The 23695-nt window shown below is 25.8% G+C and overlaps 1 protein-coding gene across 1 annotated transcript; it reads left to right on the top strand.

Moving 5' to 3' along the window:
- Positions 1 to 363: 363 nt before the first annotated feature.
- On the top strand, positions 364 to 17030 carry LOC145837131 (transmembrane protein 87A-like). The gene is made up of 12 exons (XM_082944898.1): positions 364 to 515; positions 1197 to 1307; positions 2586 to 2704; positions 3272 to 3536; positions 6453 to 6591; positions 7019 to 7142; positions 8070 to 8273; positions 8584 to 8698; positions 9723 to 9916; positions 10891 to 11093; positions 14724 to 14854; positions 16184 to 17030. Exons 1-12 carry the CDS (start codon positions 387 to 389, stop codon positions 16253 to 16255), a joined length of 1806 nt encoding a protein of 601 aa, XP_082801024.1. The 5' UTR covers positions 364 to 386; the 3' UTR covers positions 16256 to 17030.
- The last annotated feature ends 6665 nt before the right edge of the window (positions 17031 to 23695 follow it).

The raw sequence follows: 23695 nt of genomic DNA, 5'->3' as shown, positions 1-23695 counted from the left end.
GTATTTATTTAAATATTTTAGTGCAGTTTTCTTAGATAATTCTCTTTACTTTACATTCTTATTGTTATAGCTGCTTTTTACAAAAATTAAAACATGTTTTTATAGGTAAATATTTCGACATCAACTAGAAAACTTTTTTTTTGTTATGTTGCAAGTTTAGTTAGTAGATATTAAAAACTTTTAAGTGTTAATTGTAAATGTTATTCATTATTATTGTGCACATTCTCAAATGTCTTTTTCAGAGTAATGATTAGATGTTGTTAGCGAGAGGTATAACGTTTTGTGTCTAATGTTAGGAAATTTCAAACAAACTGTATGTAAAGGTTCAATAGAAGCTGTTTTATATTTGATTTTTTAGATTTATAACAAAGCCCATACATTGTCATATGGAGTTGAAGTTTTTAATATTAACCGCATGTTTATGCACTTTCGCCCATGGAGTCATGCAGTCTTCGAAGCCGAGACCTGGCAAGTACGAGTTCGAACTGACTCAGGATAAACCTACATCACATCCAGTAAGTTACTGTATAAGTGTTTGGAAGTGTATTGTTACACTTTGCATAACGTGCATCGTTGGTTTTAAGTTATTTAAACTTTATAGGTGCATATTTGAATACAAAAAATTTAAATACAACTTTCGGTTTTCAGGTTTTATGTATTTTGTAAGTTTTTAATGTTAACTTTCCAACATTTTGGTAACTGCATTGTATCAAATATTTTTTTTTGATATAATTGAATTTTTCATAGTCAGTAAAATTAAAAAATATCCTTAAAACAAAATTTGTGACAATATAAAACTGTGTATAAAAACGTATAGATTGTCTTTATTGTGCAAAATAACTAAAATTTGTCCACAATGTTTTATACAGTTTATTCTAAATAGGCTTTATAAGTATAGCTTTTTATCAAGAAAAATGTTTTTTTTTTTAGTTTTATCAAAACTATCATTAAATTGTGCATACCAGTTTAATAATTATTAAACAAATTAAATAAAATATTAGTTGTAATAAAAATGTATAAATAATTTAAAACTAATTTAGTCAACTTTTACACAATTCTTAAATTTTGTGATAAATAAAAAAAATTTTTATGATATTTAAACATTTCCACTGTTTTGTTTCATAAAAAGAAGTTCAACATGAATAGCCGAACAATTTTGTAAAAGTTTTTCCACAATAAAATCATTAATATAACAGGTGATATCAACAGGATTGTACAAAAACTCCACTGTTTACATCACAGTTAGAACAATTGACGGTGAAACTTGCACCGAAGGCTCGAGTGTGGATGTTTGCTGGACTATGCAGGTTGATAATCAGTCATTGTTTGTAAAATAAGAATTAGACCTTTAATTAGTTTTATTGTTGATATACTTGAAAGTATGCAATTGTATTTTCATTAGAGTGTTAAGTTGATTATAATTAAATAATTATTTTCTAAGTTTGTTATATCATGATTTTTCTTTTTGTAATTTGTTTGTAGACTATTTTAAACTATTGCAATTACCGAAGTAAACAGTAAATCATTAAGGTTTTTTTTTTTTACTAAAGTTAATTGATAAACTAAATCTGTTTAAGCTGGTGTATTATTAAAATTAAGTTAGCAGTATATATAGTCCTTGAATTAGTTAATATTTACATATAACTCTTAGTTTGTATTCAACTTGTTTTATTATATTGATTAAAAGAAAATTAAAACAAATTTATTGTTATATGACTTTTGATTGTTTAATATAACTAATGATACGCTAAATAACTTTTTATCTTAATATTTTTAGGGTGTCTATTTAAATCAGTTGTAGTCAAGTTTTAATATACTTGTAGTATTTTAGGTTTTTATGGCTTAGAAATGAGCTTCCTAATAAAAATGTTTTTTTTTTTATGCAGAAATTTTGACTTAAGTAACTTGAAACTTTATACAATTTTTTTAAACAAAAAGTTTTCAATTGCTTGCTTTTGTGCGTGACCTGCACTGAATGAATAAATTTATTTATAAGAAATATTTGATAAACAGTAACTTTATATTTTCAAGCTATGTTTTGTTTCTACTCAAAAGTAAATTTCTTAAACTATGCATTTATATTTTAAATGTTTCAAATTAAGTTTTGTTTAACCTTCAGAAAAAATATTATGCAATTAAAATTAAAACTTTTTAATAATAAGTTATGACTGATGTTGATAAATCAAGTTCTGTTGCAATTTTCAATTTTATTAGTTTGCTTATTAAATCACTAGCATGCTATGTCTAGGTATAAATTGATTATTATTCCCTTGCCCTCTGTAAATATTGTATAATTGCGTTTAAATTAACTTTAAATTCTTTTATATTACGTAAAACCTTTACAAATGATTTTGTCATGACAACAGTTAGTTTAGTCTACTAACTAATAATTAAATAGATATATATACTTATGTATATTAATAAAACACTAAGTTTTCAAATACAATTTTTCACTATTCTGTTAAACAAAACAGATCTTCAGTTTGTTTATATAGACTTTTATTTATAGTTATATATGTATACTTTATTTCCAACAAGTAAACATGCTCAACTGAAAAAAAAACCTTACAAACTAAATCGCACAGGGACTGAAATGCATGATTGATTACGGAGAATCGGGTGAAGAGAGCATCTTGATGGCAAAACCATGGGTTTCCTACCCACTAGACGTCGAAGGGGTGTACGCTTCCAATTGCGTTAACAGGTGAATATTGTATTCAAATATACACCACTAATCATGTATTGTTTGATTCACAAGTAAACTTAACAGAAAAGTGTGTTCAATACATAATGTCAGGGTTGCCAAAAAACTTGGAAAACTGGAATTTGAATTTGACAGTTTAGGCTAAAAAACCTGGAATTTGAGAAAATTTGAAAAAAAAAACCCTGAAAATTTAAACAATTTTTAAATATACTTTTCATTAGCATTTGAGTGAGTTGAAGTTTTCTCAAACATTAAATTAATCAGTTAGATATTTTAAAGCTTTGAAAAATAATTGCATTTGCTGGTAGGATCCGTGTAGTTATAGTTAGTGCAAGTTATAGTTATCATAAGATGATAGAAAACCTTCATTATTACTGCGTCACTAGACTTGTAAAATTTTCAAGTTTAGAGTTTCTGTTAAACGTTTTAGCTTTACTGAAGAGTATATGGAATGTTACATTTCATATACGAAACTGTCGCCTAAATATAAATAAGTATGTAATAAAGTATAATATAATAACCTCATAAACACAAAAATACATGTTTACATCGAATCTTCCACAACAGAAACAACGACGCCGACCCGATAGTGGTGAGCTGCGGGAAGAAAGTGACGCACGTCGACACTGTGAAGAACTGGTACAAGACGGGGGCCAACAACGAGGACGCTTCGGTGACCACCGAGGAAAGCAAGAAGGAAAGGAGGAGGAGGCAGGAACCCGCTGGTGAGGAGAAAGTGGCTGAAGATCCCAAGGAGGAAGTTTCGGAAGTTGCTTCTGATGTTAGTGAGGAGAAAGTCGCAGATAATGCTCCTGTTGATGCCCAGCCATCTGTGAGTTGTTGTAATAATAAGTTATATGTATTTAGATGTTATAAGTTGTACTTATGTTTTTAAAATATTTAACAGTTTTTAATTACTTGCCAAAGTGTTTTTTTATGAATAAAATTATTCATATTTAAAAAAAAATATCTGATGTTTATAATTCACATTTTGATAATGGTATAACTCATAAGGTTTGTATGTTTTTAAGCTTTTTTTTTGTAGAGAATACTTTCCATGTATACTCCAAGAAATTTAAGTTGATTAAACTTGGATAAATAAGCATAGAAAGAGATACATTTACTAATTGGTATTATTTATACTTATGTCTTTATTATGTATATACGTCTTTCAGTTGTTTTAGTTTTATTATCAATAAATACTTGTTTTTTTAAAAACTAAAATAAAAATCAAGCACAAATAAAAAATAATCCTTCACTAGTATGAATTGAAATTGTATGTACTTTTGTTTTGGTTAACAAATAGTTCTTATTATTAAGATAAAATGTGAGTGTGCGGCTATTCTAATATTTCAGAGTTACTGAGAATTATCTATTTTTATATATATTTATTACTTTTGTAATCTTAATAACTAGAAAGACATGGATTACTTTTGTTTATATCTAGTTAAATTTATTTTTTGTTAAATTCTAAAAAAGTTCATTACTACCTACTCCAATAATCAAGTATTTAAGGCCATAGGGGGGGTCCAACATTTTTTTTTACAAAAATTAACTTTGGCTTTTATATGAAAGCTTTGAGTACAAACTACAAGCTAGTTTTTATAGAATTCAAAAATATCATTTAACTTTCGAGATATTTAATTTTTTATAAAAATTTTCCTATATAAACGTATAGACCGCAATTTTTTTGGGTCAATTTTCTCGGAAATTATAAAATTCACTAAAAATCTATCTTCTTCTTCATTTTTCAAGCAATCTTCTTCAAATTTTCAGGAAACGTTCCTTATGATAAAAAGAAAAAAATGTTACTTTAGAATTTTAGTAATTTAAAAAAATAAAAATTTTATCACAAAAATTAAAAAAAAAGTGTTTTAAAAAAAAAAAAAAAAAATTTTTTACAAATTTTTTTTTAAATTCCAAAGTAACATATTTTGTTATTGTATAAAGATTAGATTGTGAAAGTTTGAAGAAGATTGCTTGAAAAATGTAGGAGATAGATTTTAAATAAAATGGTCTTTTTTTGCTGTTTTAGTTTTCCCTTCCCATAAGGAACTTATCATGCGGCCCGACTTTGACTGGTCATATCTCAAAAAATAATTCGAATTTTTTAAAACGATAAAAAGCATCTTGAAGCCTAGAAAAAACTCTATAAAATAAGATCAACTTGTAAAAAACATGGTTTACCCCCCCCCCCTATGGCCTTAATATTTACTTGTGGAAGGTATTTTTTTAAATTGTGTTTTATTATATATTTTTTAAGTTTTAAAAAGTTCAAATTTTTGTGAAACTGTTTATACACTGCTTTATAACAAAATCTAAGCAAATATAATGCCTTTACTATTATAAAAATGCTCCCGACTAGTTTTAGTATAAGTTTTGCCATTCAAAATTTAGCTTATAATTTATAAACAGTGAATCGACATATGCTAATTTTAACAGTTTACACGTTGTAAAAATATGAAAATTTTCACACCAGAAATCTTTCGTTCCTTTTTATTTTTATTAGTCATAAATTAAATGCAAGCATTTCCGTTGTTAAAATTGCCTTTGTTTGTTTTGCATTGGAAAATTGTATAAGTGTATTTTCATAAAATATATTTAAAAAATTCAATAGTAAGGTAGTTTTATTTTTTATAGTATAAATAAATAATGAAGATATCTGCATTTAAAGTACAAAGTTTTGCTTTTAGGAAATAAAGTAAAATTTTCATAAATTTTGTGTGAAAGCGTATGTATAAATCAAATAAGCATAGTAATTGTATTTTAAAACTAAAAAAATGTTCATTATCTAAACATTTAAAAAAATAAAAAAAATAAGTAAAAATAGTCTTTGACATAAGCTATATTAAACTTTATAAATATATTAATAACTGTTTGTAATTCAAGTATATACAACCAATTAGGTTATAAATCTATTTTAAATAGTTTTTTAACAACCTAATATAGTTGTTGATTACGAATAAGAATAACATTAATAGGAATAATTTAACGCGCTTTTCAAATTAATTTGTTATAATGTATTTAGTCAATTATTTTTTTAAATTTAAGTTTTGATAAAAGTTTCAAAATGAATAAAGTTTATCTGTAAAAAAAAGAATGATAAAAAATTAATACATTATATTGTTAGTCAGTTTTTAGTTAATTTATAAAATATCTATAATATATGGCAACTATTGTAATTTTTACTTGAAATTACTTGTAATTTTTATAGAAACTGCCGTATCTTATCAATTTATATTCTAATCATTTCAAATACAGTATAAGTAACAAATATTACTGCAATTAAAATAAATATATTAATTAAACCTATTTTACATGTGGTCATGAAGTTTTTCTTTATACTTTAGTATGCTTTTACATAAAAATTTGCTTGAGTATTTCGTTCGGGTTCTATTCACTCACTTATTAAACAAACAATTACAAAAAAAAGGCTAATATGTACTACTCTTCAGTTTAGCATATGTTATACAGTAAATTAAAAAACAATTAAGCTAGGAGCGCTTTTAACGCCACAGACTACTTTGAAAATAATTGCTTGACTTTAATTTAATTTCATAAGTTTAATAAATAAACTTTAATTTTTTTTGACCTACATCAGCATGAAGCTTTCTTCTCAAATATTTAATTTCAATACTTAAACTAGTTAACTAAAAGCCTACGATTTAAAAGTAAGAGAACAAGTCAGCAAAAATATGTTAATGCATTTAGAAATTACTCCATTAAAACTTAACAATATTTTCCATAGCAACAGAACTCGAAGAACCAGGTGGCAACGGTTCCCATGGAAGCCTTCTACCACATGATGACGTGGCGTAAAACGTCACAACAGAGCGACCCCAACGTAACAGTGCTACTGACTGTTGAGCTGAAGAACCCAATTTCAGGTTGGTAGTTTGTACATATTTTTATAATTTTAAAATATGTTTGTGAATATATTTAAAAATGAAAATTCAACTAAATGCCTATATTCATAGGTTTCCCTAATTATTAAAATCATTTGCAGAGAGTAAATAAATTAAAATATTAAAGTTTAAAAGATATTTAGTTTGGCCATAAAGTTTTATTAATGTTTAAATGCATCTATAAATGACTTTCTGTGTGTTTACAATAAAAAATAATGCCTTATATCAAAGTTGTTACATTCGAATAAAGTTTTTTTTCTAAGCCTGGGTAAAACTGTCTTTAATACATTTAAAGTTAGAAGAACGTTTTACAGCGTTAATAAAAGTATTTAAGGTATAAATTCAAATTTTCTTTTAAATTAAATGTTTTTTTTTAGCTTTTTTTAAATTAATGCATAATTACATTCAGGTGGATACCTGTCCGCACTGGACTACCCACTTAAGAATTTTTACATGGTGATGTGCATATTGTACGTGTTCTACGCGCTCGTGTGGCTCGTACTATCCGCAAAACACTACAGGGACCTGCTCAGGTACGTTTTGTTGTTGAAAAGAACAAAAATAACAAGAGTTTTTTCTATATTTTATACAGGATAGTTAAATAAAGGGATCTGCTCAGGTACGTGGTATATGTATAAGAACGAAATCGTCAAGTTTATATTTTTAATTTTATTTATTTTAATTTTGGTTTAATAATTTTGAACGTAAGTTTTGTTGTCTTAGTTTACCATGATATAACTGTTTTCTTTGTTATACTTATGTTTATTTTTTTATGAAGCCAAATAACAGTTGGTATTTCTTTATGGATGTTATAAATAAACAAAGTATAAATATTTATTAAATTCAACTGTGCTTGTTCCAAAAGTATTTGTTGGTTAACAGTAGTAACATTTGCATTTGCAAGTATTTAAAATGTTTACCTCAAATACTTGAACACTGTTAGTTTTAAATACATGGTTCTAAAAGCGAATATATTTAAAAACAAATTATATAAAAAACATTTATTTGTGTGTCTATAGCTTAAAATTGGACACAGTTCAAATTTAAAAAAATATACAAGTTAGTACATCAATTGAAGATGAAGAGAGCAGAAAGCATTCAGAATCGTTAAATAACATAAGATCAAAAAAAACTTTGCTGTGGGTTTGAAATTAATATCAACTCTAAGCTCTTTCAATGAGCGAATTCTAGAATAAACTGAATAAAAAAGGTATTGTTCAATTAACACAAAACTAAAATGAATGCAGGGTTCTAACAAACCTCACGTTCAAAGTTCAATTCAATAATTAAGTAATGTTTGTATAGTTATTAAACAAGTTGCACTAAAAGCCCCTTTTACATAAACTCAGGGTTCAGATCTGGATAGGGAGCAGTCATTCTACTAAGTATGATCGAAAAAGCCGTAATTAAAAAAAATTGATTAAAAGTACACAATTAATATTTTAATATAATTTTTCTAGAGTTCAGTTCTGGATAGGAGGAGTCATCCTACTTGGCATGATCGAGAAAGCTGTGTTCTACGCCGAGTACAACAACGTGGAACAGACGGGGATTTCCCTAGTTGGAGCGGCGAAACTGGCCGAATTCTTTTCATCCTTGAAGAAAACATTGTCAAGGATGCTCGTTGTGGTGGTGTCATTGGGATTCGGTATTGTCAAGCCAAGGTTGGTTTTATACTATTTGGTTTGTTTATTATAGTGAACAACATAAATTTATTTGTCTTAGTTTATTTTAATTTTTTATTGATATAAACTTGTTGTAAGTCATGAGTAAGTGTTTTTCAGTTATATTGTTGTGTGAACAAATTCTGTGAACTTAGCATATTTTTTTCATTAAATGTACTTGATATTCAATTACTTGATAATAATAAACAAATGAATACAATCATAACTTCAACTTAACATTTTGCAAAAGCTGAACATGAAATTTTTACATACACTAGTTTAGTTTAAAAAAGTATTTCACTGTAAACAGGCTAGGGCCTCAATTGCAGAGAGTAATTGCTGCGGGACTTCTATTCTTTACATTGTCGGTAGTCGAATCTTTCTCGAAGCAAGATCTTGAAGAAAATGATGGAATTCAACACAAGGTATGTTTAAGTAATTTGAATTTGTTATCAAAGTAGTTGAATGGTCGCTTCAGTGCACTTTATTAGGCTTAGTCAGATCTCATCAGCGGTTTCTCGCGACTATGCCTGCCTGATGAGTCCTAGTTAGGACGTTACCGATTGTAGGTTGTCTCGGATTCTGTAGTTGATGGTCGTGTGGTAAAGTTCATTATTTATTACTGTCAAAAAATAAAAATATTTGTTTTTTGAAGTGTGGCAGTTGATAGCATTAAAAATAATCAATATAGTAACATATGATTTAAAGCAAACATCTAATTTTATGCAGTTAGTTAATTTAACTTACTTTAAATTAAGATTATAATAATTTAAAAAGTAAAACAAACTTTAGTTGGTTAATTATCTGATATAATAGTTATCCAGTGTTATGATTAATTAGAATTAGGTGTATTATATATGATTTATTTAGTTATTAGATTAATATAAATTGGTTGAAAATACAGAAGTCATTAAGTTGTATACTTAATTCTTTTATAAAACGTTAGAACAAAATAGTAAAGTTAGCTGCAATTAAGTATTTAATGTTGAAGAAAGTTAGTTTTGTCTAAATATAGTCAGTAGAACAGAATAACTAAGTTGTTTATACTTAACTTAGTTAATAATTTTTTTTATAAGTAGAATTTATTGTCAGAAATTTAAAGCCTTACACCAATCGACGTCCTTGAATTTACACATTTTTTTATTCTTGGAAAATTAAGTGCTTTTATTGAAGCGTTATGACAATTATAAATAAATATAAACCTTTGAAACTTACAAAAATATAAAAATTATTTCAAAGTTTGTAAATGCATAAATATTCTATTTTATAGAATAGACATTGAATGTACTAATTTTTTCAAACTAAAAAAAAAACTTTGTTGTATACCTTTTCCAACAACAAATCAGGTAGAAATATAGAATTGATTTAGTTAAGATAATATCAATAAATACTAAACCATGTTTTATTTGTGAAATACTATATTAAAAATTTTTATTACCATCAAAACAGGTAGCAATATGGATGTTCATCCCATTGGCGGTTGTCGACTCGATTATATGCTGGTGGGTTATAGTGTCTTTGTTAGGTACGATGAAAACTTTGAGGTTGAGGAGAAACGTCGTCAAGTTGCAGTTGTACCAGCACTTCTTCAACACCATCGTCGTTGCTGTACTTGCTGCGTTGGCAGTCATATTCTATACCAAGTTGGTTTGAAAAAAAAATTAAAATTAATTCATTAGTTCTATTGTCGGAAGGAATTTGTTGTATTTGAATACCACTTGCAATTTAACATGAATATATTTTTATTTCAAATTTTTTATAAAACAAGCTTTTCGAATATATCTCTGATTCTTTTTCAAAAAATAAATAAAACAATAAACAGGTTTGACTATTGATATAAAAATACGGACGGAGTTTTTTACATTATAATAATTAAAAACAAATTTGTACGTTAGAATGTGATAAAGCTCATGTGGCAAGTTATACTTAAGTTTATTCTAATTCAAAATAATATTTTAGAATATTTACAAACTAATAAAGGAATTAATTAACTAAAGCTTGTAATTAAGTTTATATAAAAGTATTTTAGATTGTTCAGGTATTTAAAGATAATTTTTTCAAATAAATTTTGTTTAAAATTTTATATTTAGATACCAGTTTGATAATGGCTAAAATTGTTAAAATAAACTTTCAAACTTATGTTTTGAATTAATTTTGCCTTTGTACAAAAGAAAGCTGATAAACTTTGATAAATAATGATGTTACTTACAAAGCAAGGTTGCTAGTCACTCAGTTTAAATTAGCTAGTTAAAGATTTAAATTTAATTAGAGAAGCTTAAGATTTTCTTTTGTTATAACATGAAATTATTTGAAAATTATAAGTTTTATGTTTTAGTTCAATTAATAAACTTTTTTATTATTTTTATCAATAGATAAGTTCAAGTTGAGGATAAGTTTTAACTTCTTGAATATGTGATTGAAACAGGCTAAACAAAGGAATCAATTTAAGTTGAAGTTTCATTATTTAAAACATTTATTGTAAAATTCATACACTTACTGAGTTTCACATCAAACAGCTTTTAAAACTGTTATTCTTATTCACAGTTTTTATTCCTTTTGAACAAGAATCACAGTTTGAAAGTAAATAGCAAACATGTTTTATTAAATTCTTTTACAGGTACGTGCGATCAGCGGAATGCTTGGATTCGTGGACTGACATCTGGTTGGACATCGCTTTGTGGCACGTTCTGTTCAGTATGATTCTACTGGTCATCATGATACTGTGGCGGCCCAACATCAACAACCAGATATACGCCTACTCCCCCATGATCGACGGTTCGGACAGTGAGGATGAAGAAAACGAAGCCATGTTGGGATCAGGTGTGTACCGATTTGTATACTAAAAAAATATCTGCTGTTTGATTAGAAATTTTAACGATTAATTTATTTAAGTTTGTAATTTTAATATCTTGAAATTTCACATACTGTGTCTCTTCTCTAATGAAAGTAAAACATTAGCTTTGAAAAAAGATCCAAGTTTTATTATCTTTATTGTCTTACTAAAAGGTTAGAGATTGATCTTTTTTTTCTTGGTAATCAGTTTACTGTTTTCACTGTTTCCACTGCCTGATCAGGATACTTTTGTCAGACATAACTAAATATTTGTTATCCGTTTGTAAGTATCTCTGCAATCACTACTTAACTGCGGTGTTGCAAAGGGAACTGTTGGGTAGATTTATATATTGAACAAGTAGCTTTTTGTACTGTGTCAGCAGAAACATGTTACTAGTTCTTATGCCTTTGTCTCATGGATAAACGCCTTTTTCACTGTTGTATGTTTGAAAACTTATCTTCTTTACACGCTTGTATTTTTGTGGCTACGATGTGGAGTCCATTACTTTTTGTTTGAGAAGTTGTATATCAAATTTTAAGGCTTTTTAGCTAACATTATATTCTAACAAAGCATCCTATCTAGTTTCTCTTCTATAAGGAAGGATCAATTAAAACGAACGCCAATTTATCATTTGTTTTAACATTCCACAACTGACCACAACTGTAGTGCCTTCATTTAAGTTGATTTATTTGTCGCTAAAGGACACATTTATATTTGAACTGATTAAAATGACTAATTTATCTATGCGGTGGTACTGATTGCACCCACATTTTTCCTTCTTTCCGAAACACCATTCATGAGAGGAAAAAATAAACTTATTGATTTATTTCTCCATGGTTTCTTTCATAGGTAACACTAAAATTAAAAGTTGTGCGCTAATGTTCGCCTAATTTTTTACATATGTTTTCAATTACAGACTTTTCAAAACATAAGTAGAATACATGATTAAGCAGGTATAAATTAATTAGTACAGCGATATATTTGATTGCTCTTATCAACTATTTTTTTAAAGTTGTAACTTAGGTATAGAAAGTTATGTTGCAAGTTTTATATTTGTCTTCACTCATATTATGCGAAACAAATGTCATTTACTTTTAGATAAATTTTGTTTTGTTTGTTATCATGTTCCATTAATTAATTATCCATGTTCAATTAAAACTTTTGTTAACGAAGTTTGTAAGCTGATAATTATAAATATATTTCATTTACGAATTAAAATTGTGCCAATTACGAAATAAGCTTAAAGACAGATTTAATTTAACATAAGAATATATGTATTTGTTTGTAATTAATTACAGAAGTAACTTGTTCATGCTCTTTTTAGTATGATTAGTTAAGTTCTTTAGTAAATAAGTTAAGTTACAATAATCATTTTAAAATGATTGATTGCTTTTGTATTAGGTATTCCTTAATTTTATGATACAGATGACAAATAGTTATTTTTATACTTATTGATTAATACTTTAGCTTTGAAGTTATTAAAAAGCTGAATAATACAAATTTGTAAATCTATATTCATAAACTAATTCACAGATATTAACCTACATATTTTTTCAACTTCTTTCTACTTTTTTTTTGCTCCAATATAAGCTTTAATTTATCAGTTTTTGCTGCAAAAATACATTAGTTATATATAAAAATATATTTAGAAGGTAATCCTTAATTTGATTAATGATCATATCAAAAAAAAGTTTTTTGTTTCAAGTTTATATAATGTTATATTTTGTTTTAGTATGTATTGTTGTAGTTATACAGTTTTATTAAAGTTTTAGACTGTAGTTTCAACTGTCATTTTACTATCGTGAGATACACAATCTAAATAGTAAATGTTTATAGCTAAAGCTAAAAGTATAAAGTTTTATTACTCATTTTAAAAATTATCGTGCGCAGTAAAAAAGCCTCTCGCCGATCTATTGTGCGTAAAAGGTAAATTCAAATGCAGGCAAACCGTTTTTTTCCTACTGCGCACAATAGATCGGCGAGAGTTTTGTTTTCACCACAGGTTATACTCAGCACATAGCTACCTTTTTATCTTACATTTGTACTAAAAATAAGTTCGTTATTTATCTTATATAAAAAATAACTGTAAAATATCTATTTAATTATAGTACCCGACTGTTTTTTCTGATGGTAATAATTAATCATTTAACTTACTATGCAGTGTACATGCAGTTTAAGTGGTGTTTTTGGGCACGGTGTTGTGACTTAATTATTAGTTAAAATTTTAAATAACTTATAATATTATTATTAGTTTTGTGCTTTTGAGTATTTTGAATCTGCATGTAAGTAGTTTATATTCTAAATAGTTTTTTAATAATTATCAATATTACATAGTTTTATATTACCTAAAGTTTCTATAGCTTTAAGTATATTGATCTACAATTAAATGATAAGTACACATCACCTCGTAGTACTTTAAATCAATTAATTAGTTTATCAATTCATTGATTAGTGTTTGCTGTTTTACTTCTTTTTATTTATAACAGATCGGTTCAATAACACAACTTCTTAATTCTTTATGTATTTGAAATAATTGTGAAAGCTCTTTGCCTGGCTGTTTTTTTCTGAGCATAAAATAAATTATCTGACTTCAGTGCAATGTAAATGCAGTTTATATTACTAATGTTTTTATACGTAATGTTGTGACGTAACTATAAGTTAAAGTTTTTGCGTAATTGATAACCGTTTAGTTTTTGTGCATTAGTATCTCTTTGACTTTCATTGAAGTTATATTGAGTTTTTTATTTTAGAAATTTTTACAAGTAAAGTTTTGAGTCTTGTCTTAAGCTTTAAAGTAATGGAATAAGTATCCTGTAGCAAAACCATATGTTAAATTATGTTTTTTGAGAGGGCCAATGTTTTAAAATTTTTCTTATTAAGGCACCTTATTTAAATGTAATTAAAAACACAAGATTTCTAGAAGAGAACAAAAAATATACAAATTCTTAACATTTAAACATACTTTACTATGTAATTTTAACGAGTTTCAATTATCTACATGCATATGTTAAACTACTTGACACAATTCTTTGTAGCATAGTTGATATGTTTGCAAACAAGCTATATAACAAAAACTTCTTTACAAATTGCCATGCAACTTTACTGTCGTTCTAACAAACATCTTCATGTTAATGCAAAATTTTAATGAATCACCCAGGACTGTTTTCAAAATACTCTTTTATCACCGTTTTCGTTATTTAAAGTTCTTTTTGATGGGAAGCTGAATGCAACAAACGAGTTTCAAGTACTTTTCAGAGCTTTTTTTTTAACTAATAACTCAACGAAAAAAAAACTTACTCTTGCAAAAACCTTTAAATTTGGAGCAAATGCATTTTTCTATCTCTTTATAATATCTCGCATACAGTTTGCTTTATGTTTTTGTAAGCTCCAAGTAATTTTTTTTATCACAAACTTAATTCTCAAAGCCATCTGGTATGAATGCACTTATTTATTAAAATTATCAGAGAATGTTTTAAAATCGTGTACCTTCTGAGACTAAATAAATATGAAGCTTCCAACACATAAGTATAAAATTACAATCATGAATATAAGTACAATCTAAAAATAATAGGCTTTATGTGTTATAAATATTAAAAAAACTAATATCAACTTGACAGGACTGGCTGAAACGACCAAGTTGCGTCAGGTGGGTACGTCAGACAGGAAGGAGAAACTCTCTCAGGCGGAACAGCAGGACAAGGACCTCCAGTGGTTGGATGAAAATATTCCCCAAAGCATGGCTGATCAGGTTTGTCCTAGTACATTATTATTTTTGTTATTACTGCAAGCTTATTGTCCTACGTTTGACCATGGTATCAAAACCTCGGTCACTTTAGCTTAAAGGCATATGAAATATATTTACATTTAGATATCTTTACTTTCTTTAAAATCTTTATTTGAACCATTGATTATAGAAATATCCCCCGAATTATGGTTGATCAGGTAATAATTGGTTCTATTATGATTCGTTTGTTGTTTCCCCAAAACAGTGATCATTTATAGATATATATACATTTAGTACAATATTAAAGTGAAAATATCATTTGACAATTGTTTATTAAATAAAGTATAATCAGGTATGTTTGTTAAATTGCATTATGAATAACTGTATATATAGTTTGGGAACGGGTCAAAAAGCACTGGTGTCACTTCAGCACAGAGTGACACTTAAGAACGGTGTGACAATTTAGCACAGAGTGTCACTTTAGGACGGCGTCACTTTAGCACGTACTGACATTTTAGCACAAAATTTATTATGCTTTTTTTTTTCTTTGCTTAAATCACATTAGGTACTGTATTGTTTAAAATATAAAAACGAACTATGCAACATGTAAACTAAAAGTTAACAAGCTTTAAATGAGTTACAAGTTTAAACTTTAGTTAAAACTAAAACAAAAAAAAATTAAAAATGTTATTCTGTTTTACTAATTAAATTTAGATGAAAATATATTGATACTTTTACTTTAAAGTTTTCGACATAAGACTATTTTAATAAAGCTAGCAATAAATACAAGCTCTAGGACTATTAACACTTTTTTTAAATGCTTTATTTAATTTTAATAAGGCTAAACTTTAAGCGTAAGTTTTAAAGAAAAAGTGAGGTATATAAAGATTAAAAACTTTCTTATTTCATTTTAATCCCATAAAAAAAACTTAATTAATAATTTTATTTACGACGATATTTTTAAAAGTGTTGAAACTAATTTTTACAATTATTTGTTTGTTAAGTTAACTATTTTAGATAATTAAACATCATTTAAATGAACATTATAAAATATTTAAAATTATTACGTGCAAAAATGTCACTCCGTGCTAAAGTGTCACCCCGTCCTAAAGTGACGCTGTAGTTTACATATATTGTTTGCTTTCGATTATCTTAAAGTATCTGTTAGGCGTACGAAGTTTGTGTTAAAATTTAAAGCAACACATTTACTCAAGCGGTTCATTTTTAACAGAAAACTTTTTAATCTTAAAAATTGTAAAGTATGGTACAATGTTTAGAAAAACTATTTTTATGTTCACAATATTTTAATTTTATTAAGTTAACTTTATTCACATAATAGTTTTTCAATTTTAGGCGCTTCCAATCCTCATAGATTCAGATGATGATGTCAAAGAAACAAAACTTGAAATGAGCAAAATTGATTAAAATTTTAAAAGTAAAATATTGTTATTCAGCTAAAAGTTTAAAATAGTTTTTGTAATTTAAATGTAACTTAAAACATTTTTTTGTTAGTATTGTTTTCTTATCTATATCAACTTGAAATATCAATACATATGTTATAAGCCAACTAATCTGATTATCAGGTCTGGTTAAATAAAGTTTTAATTTTTCAAAATTTTATAAAGTTTTATGTATCAAAACATTGGTTTCTACATGCTTAAGCAAATGGCAAAAGACGTTGTCATTATTATCTTACTTAAAATACTTTTACTTGACTTAGAATGTATAATATACATTTCCGATGCTAAATACACATAGACTTAAACTAAATTGTTAAAACAAATTTTTAAACTTGTATTAAATCCTTTGACATTTAACTACACCATCCGCCCTAATAACTTGCAATTTTTATACTTGTAAATCCAACTTTATGTATGCATTTTTGTTATTTGGTTTTCAGATTTTTTCCAAACATTTTCGTATTAGACATTTATTTCATTTAGGTTTTTCATTTATTTTAAGTATTTAAATTATAAAGCTAATATTTAGATATTGTAACATTAGAAATATAAAAAAACTAAAAAAAAGCTTGTGTTTACAAAATGTAATCTACTTTTATTCATTTGTTAAATGTATACTTTAAATTCAGTATTTAATTTATTTATCTGATAATAATTTTAATTTGTAATTCTTGTACATAAACAATGGCATTCTTGAAAATAACTGCTAATTGAACAACTTATTTAGTTTTTGTTTAAACTTTTTCCAATACAGTTTTATTTTATACATGTTGATTTTTGCAGTTTTTTAACGTAGTGTTTTGTCTGATTAAAGTTTTTTTAATAATTTATTTTTTACAACCTTCTTTGGTGTCACTTTATTTATTAAATTAGAATTCACATAGCGCTTAACAATACTTAAAATTTTATTTATTTAATAAGCTCTTATATAAACGACTTTGTAATACAATTTATCTATGAACAATAAATATGTTTTTTATTACAAGCGTTTTTATACAGATGTAATATGATTTTACTTTCTAAACATGTTCATATAGAGATTGCCTTTTGAAGTTTCGTGTACCAAAAACTAACTATTTTTACTTAGTTCATCTTTTCATTTTATTTATACAATATGTTTTTACAATAAGCTAAGTTCATAATACTTATCTATATGTTAATAAAAGTTTAGCGTTTGTTTATTTGCACATTTTTGGTATTAGTTTATAAATAGTTTTAAATTAAACGTGTGTTTGTTTGTTCAGCAAATATGTAGTAAGTTAAAAATAAAGTCTGCTTCAATGAATTTACTCTTCAGTGTACAAGTTATAAGCATTTCAAGTTTTCGTCTGCTTAGTAAGTAAAAATAAGTAAAAGAGAGTTGTTAAATTGTAAAACAAGATTAAAAATTATAATGTTATAAAGTTATAATGTTATTATAATAACATGTTATGTAATTATAATGTTATTAAGTTATAATGATTATTTAAGTTATAAGGCAATGTTAAATGATAAGTAATTACATCGCCTTTTAACTTTGTTGTTAAGTTTCACTGCATTAAAAATAAGGACTTTGATCTTTACATACTTTTGCAAGCTTTATTTAAGAATGAAAACAATAATTTTTTTAATTAAATTTGTGTTAATATGGGCATTCCTATGTTAAGATGTAACTAGTAAGAGTTCAATAACGTAAAAGGGTAATTACCTATTAAATTGGTGACCATATTTATTGTTTTTGCCAAGTTGGTAATTATGAAAACGAGTTAAGAAAACCTTAAATTCATAACTAATAATGGACTTTAGTGTATAACTATATTAATTTTTTAGTAGTTAAGTTCTTTTTTAAGCACATGCTTGTTTTGATAACCATTTAAATATAAACTAGTGTGTTTAGTACTATATAGTCCAGCTGTAATATTTTTTTATTTACTTTTTAACTAGTTTATTGAAAAAGATTATTTTTAATCACTTAAAAAGTAGTTCGTGTCTAGTAGTTATTTAAATTTTTACTGATAGTTTTAAAGATTAGGAGGTTTAATAATAAACAGGCAGGTTTAGTTTACTACAAAATAATAATGATGTTTCCTATCAAATAAGCTTTTTAGTTGGTTTTGCCGGTTAATAGCTCCCATATTGTTGCAAAAAACAATGTTATCAAGAACATTTCCATGTGAACAGGACTCAACTAAATAACTACTACTTTTTATGTTCTAACTTTAACGTTTTTAACCAATATTTTTTGTGGATTGATAATTAAAAATTTGTTTATTAAGAAAATATTTGACTAATTCTGTTAAAAACTGGGGTCGACAAGCATTTGATGGTGGCGGTTTAAGTTCTAATTTAAAAAACAATGATATCTTTTTCTTACTTGTGGATTTAAAACTCCGTAATATCTTGGGCTAGTTTCAATTCCAAGAACTGGAGTCAATAAACTGCGGGCCACATCTAAAAATTTATTTGACTAATTTAATACGACTTTGATTTCAAAAATATTTAAACTGTAGTGCTTCAACTGAAATCTATCGCTAAATTATTTTTTTGATGAAAAAATATCAAAAATTCTGTTTTACAAAAAAATGATAAAAATTTGACTTTATCAAAGCGTAGTAAATTCGTTCCCTTTTCGACTAGCGACCCCAAAGTATCTAGTCTAAGTTTCAAAATTTGGTTCAGTTTACCAAATTTACAATTGCGGGCCGCAGTTTTACCTTTCATGTGCCGCATCCCATTTGTATCACAATCATGCTCGCAGATTGTTTATTTGCCCTTTGTGGGCCGCAATTGTTTACCAACTCATAAGTTATAGCAATTACCATCAGGAGCTTATAAATTAATGTTTATAATTTGGTTATCGAGTAGTGGCTCCACATGGAAATCTTTTAACGTCTTGTCTAGGACTGAAACTAATAGTATATAATAAAACTTTTAAATAATCCAATCTTCTTTTGAAAATCATCAATTTGTTGCAAACGTATTTTGATACTAGCGTTTTCTTAGTTTAAAGAAAACTGATTTGTTTAGTTTAAGAAATTATCTAATCAAATTTTCAGTTCTTAATAGTGATGATATTAAAAACATCATTTAAAATTTTGTTAAACTTTTTTTGGGATACTTTCTTATCCAATTCATGGTAAGTAACTGTAACACATCATTTTAGAATTAAGATTAATATTTTAAACAGTTGTAGTAATTATTGTTAAAACTATGTTTATTAACAAAGGTTAAAAGTTTTATGTTTTTATTTAAGCTTAATAAGAGTTTTTAATTGCAAAAACAAATTATTTTGGAGTATTATTGTAGTATATTGTATGTATTGTATATTGTAGTATAATTGTATAAGGAGTATTACAATTACTTGAAGAAGTTTGTAAAGCAGCTGCAGTAAAAATGCATATTATAGTTTTACCGAAAAAAATCCTGCAATTAGACTTATAACTTACATAACTTAAGTTTAAAAGCAAAAATTAGAGGTTTTTGAAGCTCAATAGGCTAAAAAACTATAAATAAAGTTAATTAAAATCTACTCATTAGTCTATTTAGTAAGCTTTATACGTAACAACTGTAAATGTTTAATACCTTATCTAATTACTGTTAAAAGTGTGCAAAAAAGTAAAAAAGAAATGATAAAATGTTAACTATTATATTTAGCTACCTGATTTCAAGCTAAATTCTATGATATATACTGGTTGCATCTCAAGTACTGTATGTTCTTTAAAATAAACTGTTTTCTGGCTCGCCTTATAAATAGTTTAAAGAAACTTTTATAATAAATTGATAAGTATAGCTTAATCACCATGAAGTTTCATTTTAAATGAACAATTTACATTAGGACTAAAGTAAACTAATACCAAAAATAAATAAGTTTTCTAACATAGTTTTCGGGTTAATGTGTTTTTTTGCATTATTTTACGACTAAATAGACGAGTATTACGACTATTTAGACAAATATTACACATCTACTACAACCTAATTATTTCTACAAACATGATACAAATACAACAAAAGTTGGAGTATGCAAGTGCTTTATAATTTAAATTAGATTTTTTAATAAAATACTAAATACTTTTTCTTTATTCTATCTTGGATAAGTTTTAACACTAAATATGTAGTTTTTATGTTTTTTTATTATTTTAAGTTTAGCAGTTAGAGTTGTCAACTCGGGTTCAAAAAACAGATACAATTATTTTATTCAAAGTGCTTTGTTATTAATAAAATTTTCTATTTCTAAGAGATTCTTGCAAAAATAAACTCTTTATAAAACTTAAGTGTTCTAATTAAATAAGAATTCAATTACAAATGAGATCTTTTAAAGGGTTGAATATTCTTTTACATTGGAATTCTTTAAAACAAGATTTTTTTTCAAAACCTTGATTTCAAAACAATTAATAAGATTTCGTAATCCTACAGTGATTTCTATAAACAAATTTCATTTTTGTTACATATATAATTTTAAATGAAACTAAATACCATTTCAGTCCTTAAATTAAAATTTGGGATAGCTTATACCATAAGTGAACATAAAGCCCTGAGCAATTATTTTTTAAGGTTGCTTAGAAGTTACTATAATTTTAAGTCTATAGAAAATTCCAAAGGGCGACTAAAATTTGATAATGTTTTAGTATATCCTTGTTTACACATGGATTTTTTTTAACGTAGTATAAGTGGTAAAAACAAAGTAAATATCAGTTAGTGTTTTCAAAAATGTGCACTTGTTCACACTATGTTTGCAAAACAATTGTAATGTTAACCAGTTTGTTACAAAGTTTAAAAACTACTTTACTTTAGTGTAAGGATTTACAATATGAAACTAATGGTACACTACAAAAAAGTGATTTTAAAACTAACATGAAAACTATTAAATAGACTTATTACTTAGTTATACATAAAAAATAACAACATAGTTTTTATGGAAACAAATGTACTTTAAAGTCTGTAAAGATTTCTAAACACAAACCTTTTGATAGTAAGATTTTTCTATTTTTAAATCTATAAGTTCTTAATTATGAACTTAGTAATCAAGTTTTTAGTTTACAATAGCTTTACTATTTTTTGAGTTGAGTATGAGTTGTTGTCTTTACTTTTTAAATTGAAACAAGCTTCTTTTTCAAATGTTAAAGTTTTGTTTGGATATTAAGTTTGTCTAGAACATTTGTTTCAGAAAAACTGTTGAAAAAATATCGGAGAGATTAAATGATAACCATTCATATAAATATTTTGATCAAAGCTTGTTGAAATAATCTATACATATTTCAAATTTAGTTAATGGAAACTCATTAAGTAGTTATCATGTTCAAATATTGTATTTCTGAAAATATACAGTTATAATTGCTATAAATTTCTTTATAAGTTTAATATAACCCGCAGTGTAAGTAGGATAATATTGTTGTTAGCTTCTTTATAATATATTAGTATAGAAGTTATAAAACTTTTGTAATTTTTTGAAACATCTTATTGACCTATTCACAAAGCAAGAACTTTTTTTGCCCTTTTACTACACCATTTAATAAAAATTTTAAATAAAAGTTTTAAATAAAAGTTTCAAATAAAAAAGTTAAAAATAACTTAAAATCTAGTTTAAGAAATCGAGAAATACATACTACTATCAAAATACTATCGTTAGCTTCAATAGAGCTACTTGAAAATAATTAAAAAGTCAATTAGTTTATTTTATACATATTTATCTATAATATCGCATGAATACATTATATGCAGAATTTTACTAGAAACACTTGAAAAAAAAAAAAAAAAACTTGATTGATATTTAAAAAGTATCATAATTCATTTGATTTTAGTGTATTTCACATATCTAAGCTTATAACCGTAGCCTGATCAGAACATGTGAACACTAATCTGCAAAAAATATTCAGTTAACCCCGAGTTAAGGTTTACTTATCTATTATGTTACAAAGATTTATGTTGAAATGAGTTATATAAAGAAATAATAAAAGTACATATAGATTTTTTAAAATAAGTTCTTTGTATAGTAAAAAAAGGTCAAGTTGTAACTGAAATTGCCGCCCGAAAAGATTTCTATTTTTGAAATTTAGTCTGCGACTATGAAATGCCTGCCGACCCTAGAGTTAGGTAAATGTACTTTAACTTTATCAGAAATAAAAGTTATAAAGAAATAATCAGTTTTATTAAAATGGTAGGTATGGTAGTAAAACTTGAGTAAATTTAAGAAAAATTGCACAAAGTTACATGAAATATTTAAGTTTTATAAAAAGTTTGTAAAATAAACTGTTTATGACGTAAATCTGAGGCAGTCAGAGTCAGTTACTTTTTGTTATAATAAGCTGTGTTTTTAAATTTTAAATATTTTGATTGCTATATGGACCAAAAAACTTAAACTTAATAAAATTTCAAGATTAAGGATTATTTACTAAGTTGAAGATAAAAATGTGGAAAAACTGAACAAAGTTAGTATTTTGTTTTATAAATACCAGTTTAAACGAATGTTTTCATATAACTTTTTTTTTGTTGAAAAATTTTTCAAATGAAGCAAATATATTTTTAGCTTGTACAAAGCAAGTTTTAGTCTATCTTCATGCATTTTACTAATTCAAACAGTTCAAAGTATAGTTTTTAAGTTCATATAGCTTCAAAGACAACATAGATAAACTTAATTAGTTGATTAGTTTAAATTAAAAATAAAAAACCAATAGGAAAGTTATTTACAACAAAAAATGTTTTGAAAAATCCTAAATGTGTGGTAAACTATAAACAAACCGATCAGATGCTTGCAATGAGTTTAAATTTTATTTTCTTAAATATAACAACATAAAAATAATAAATCTAAAGTTGAGTTATCTGCAACTAAATTAAGAAACATAGTTTGCTTGTTTTTATATTTTGTGATTAACTTTCAAAAATGTAGATGTTTTAGATTTTATGAACTATATAGTTTAAAGTCTATGTTTAATATTTTTAGTAACCTTTTAGCTTAAAAAAAAAACTGTTGTATCACATTATAACAAAGTTCTAACGAGGTATCGTAGATTTAATATTTGAAAATAATTGTTTCAATTGTATTAGTTTGTATATGATCATCACACTTAAAATAACAGTTTGTTAATTGGGTTTGATTTTTTTAATTATTTTATATTTTACTAGCTAAAACTATAGGTTAGCGTTAACAAAACGAATCTTTATAACTATAAATTAATATACAGTAAGTTCTTAAGCTAAAGGTTACTATCTATTCATTTTCTTACAAAATTATTATGTTAAACATTGAAAATGTTATTAAAGTATGCTATAAGCTTATCCCTACTTAAATGTAAAAATAAAGCAGTAATGGGTAAAAAAAGTTTTGAAAATATATAACAAAAAGAAAACAAGCCAAGAAAAAGAACTTACAAGACTTTATGAATTCTGAATTCACTGCCAAAGAGAAAATAAATAAATTACTAAAAGATAA

This window comes from Thalia democratica, chromosome 5, assembly GCF_965202585.1.
Source record: "Thalia democratica chromosome 5, ktThaDemo2.hap1.1, whole genome shotgun sequence".
Lineage (NCBI taxonomy): Eukaryota > Metazoa > Chordata > Thaliacea > Salpida > Salpidae > Thalia > Thalia democratica.
Note: the sequence above shows the minus strand (reverse complement) of the source record. Positions and strands in the feature narration are given on the sequence as shown.

Excerpts from the sequence above, each read along its gene's own strand:
- LOC145837131 (XM_082944898.1), top strand. The coding sequence starts at position 387 with ATGGAGTTGAAGTTTTTAATATTAACCGCATGTTTATGCACTTTCGCC. Across the intron at positions 2,705-3,271 it reads GCTTCCAATTGCGTTAACAG|AAACAACGACGCCGACCCGA; the intron begins GTGAATATTGTA and ends CTTCCACAACAG. Across the intron at positions 14,855-16,183 it reads CCCAAAGCATGGCTGATCAG|GCGCTTCCAATCCTCATAGA; the intron begins GTTTGTCCTAGT and ends TTTCAATTTTAG.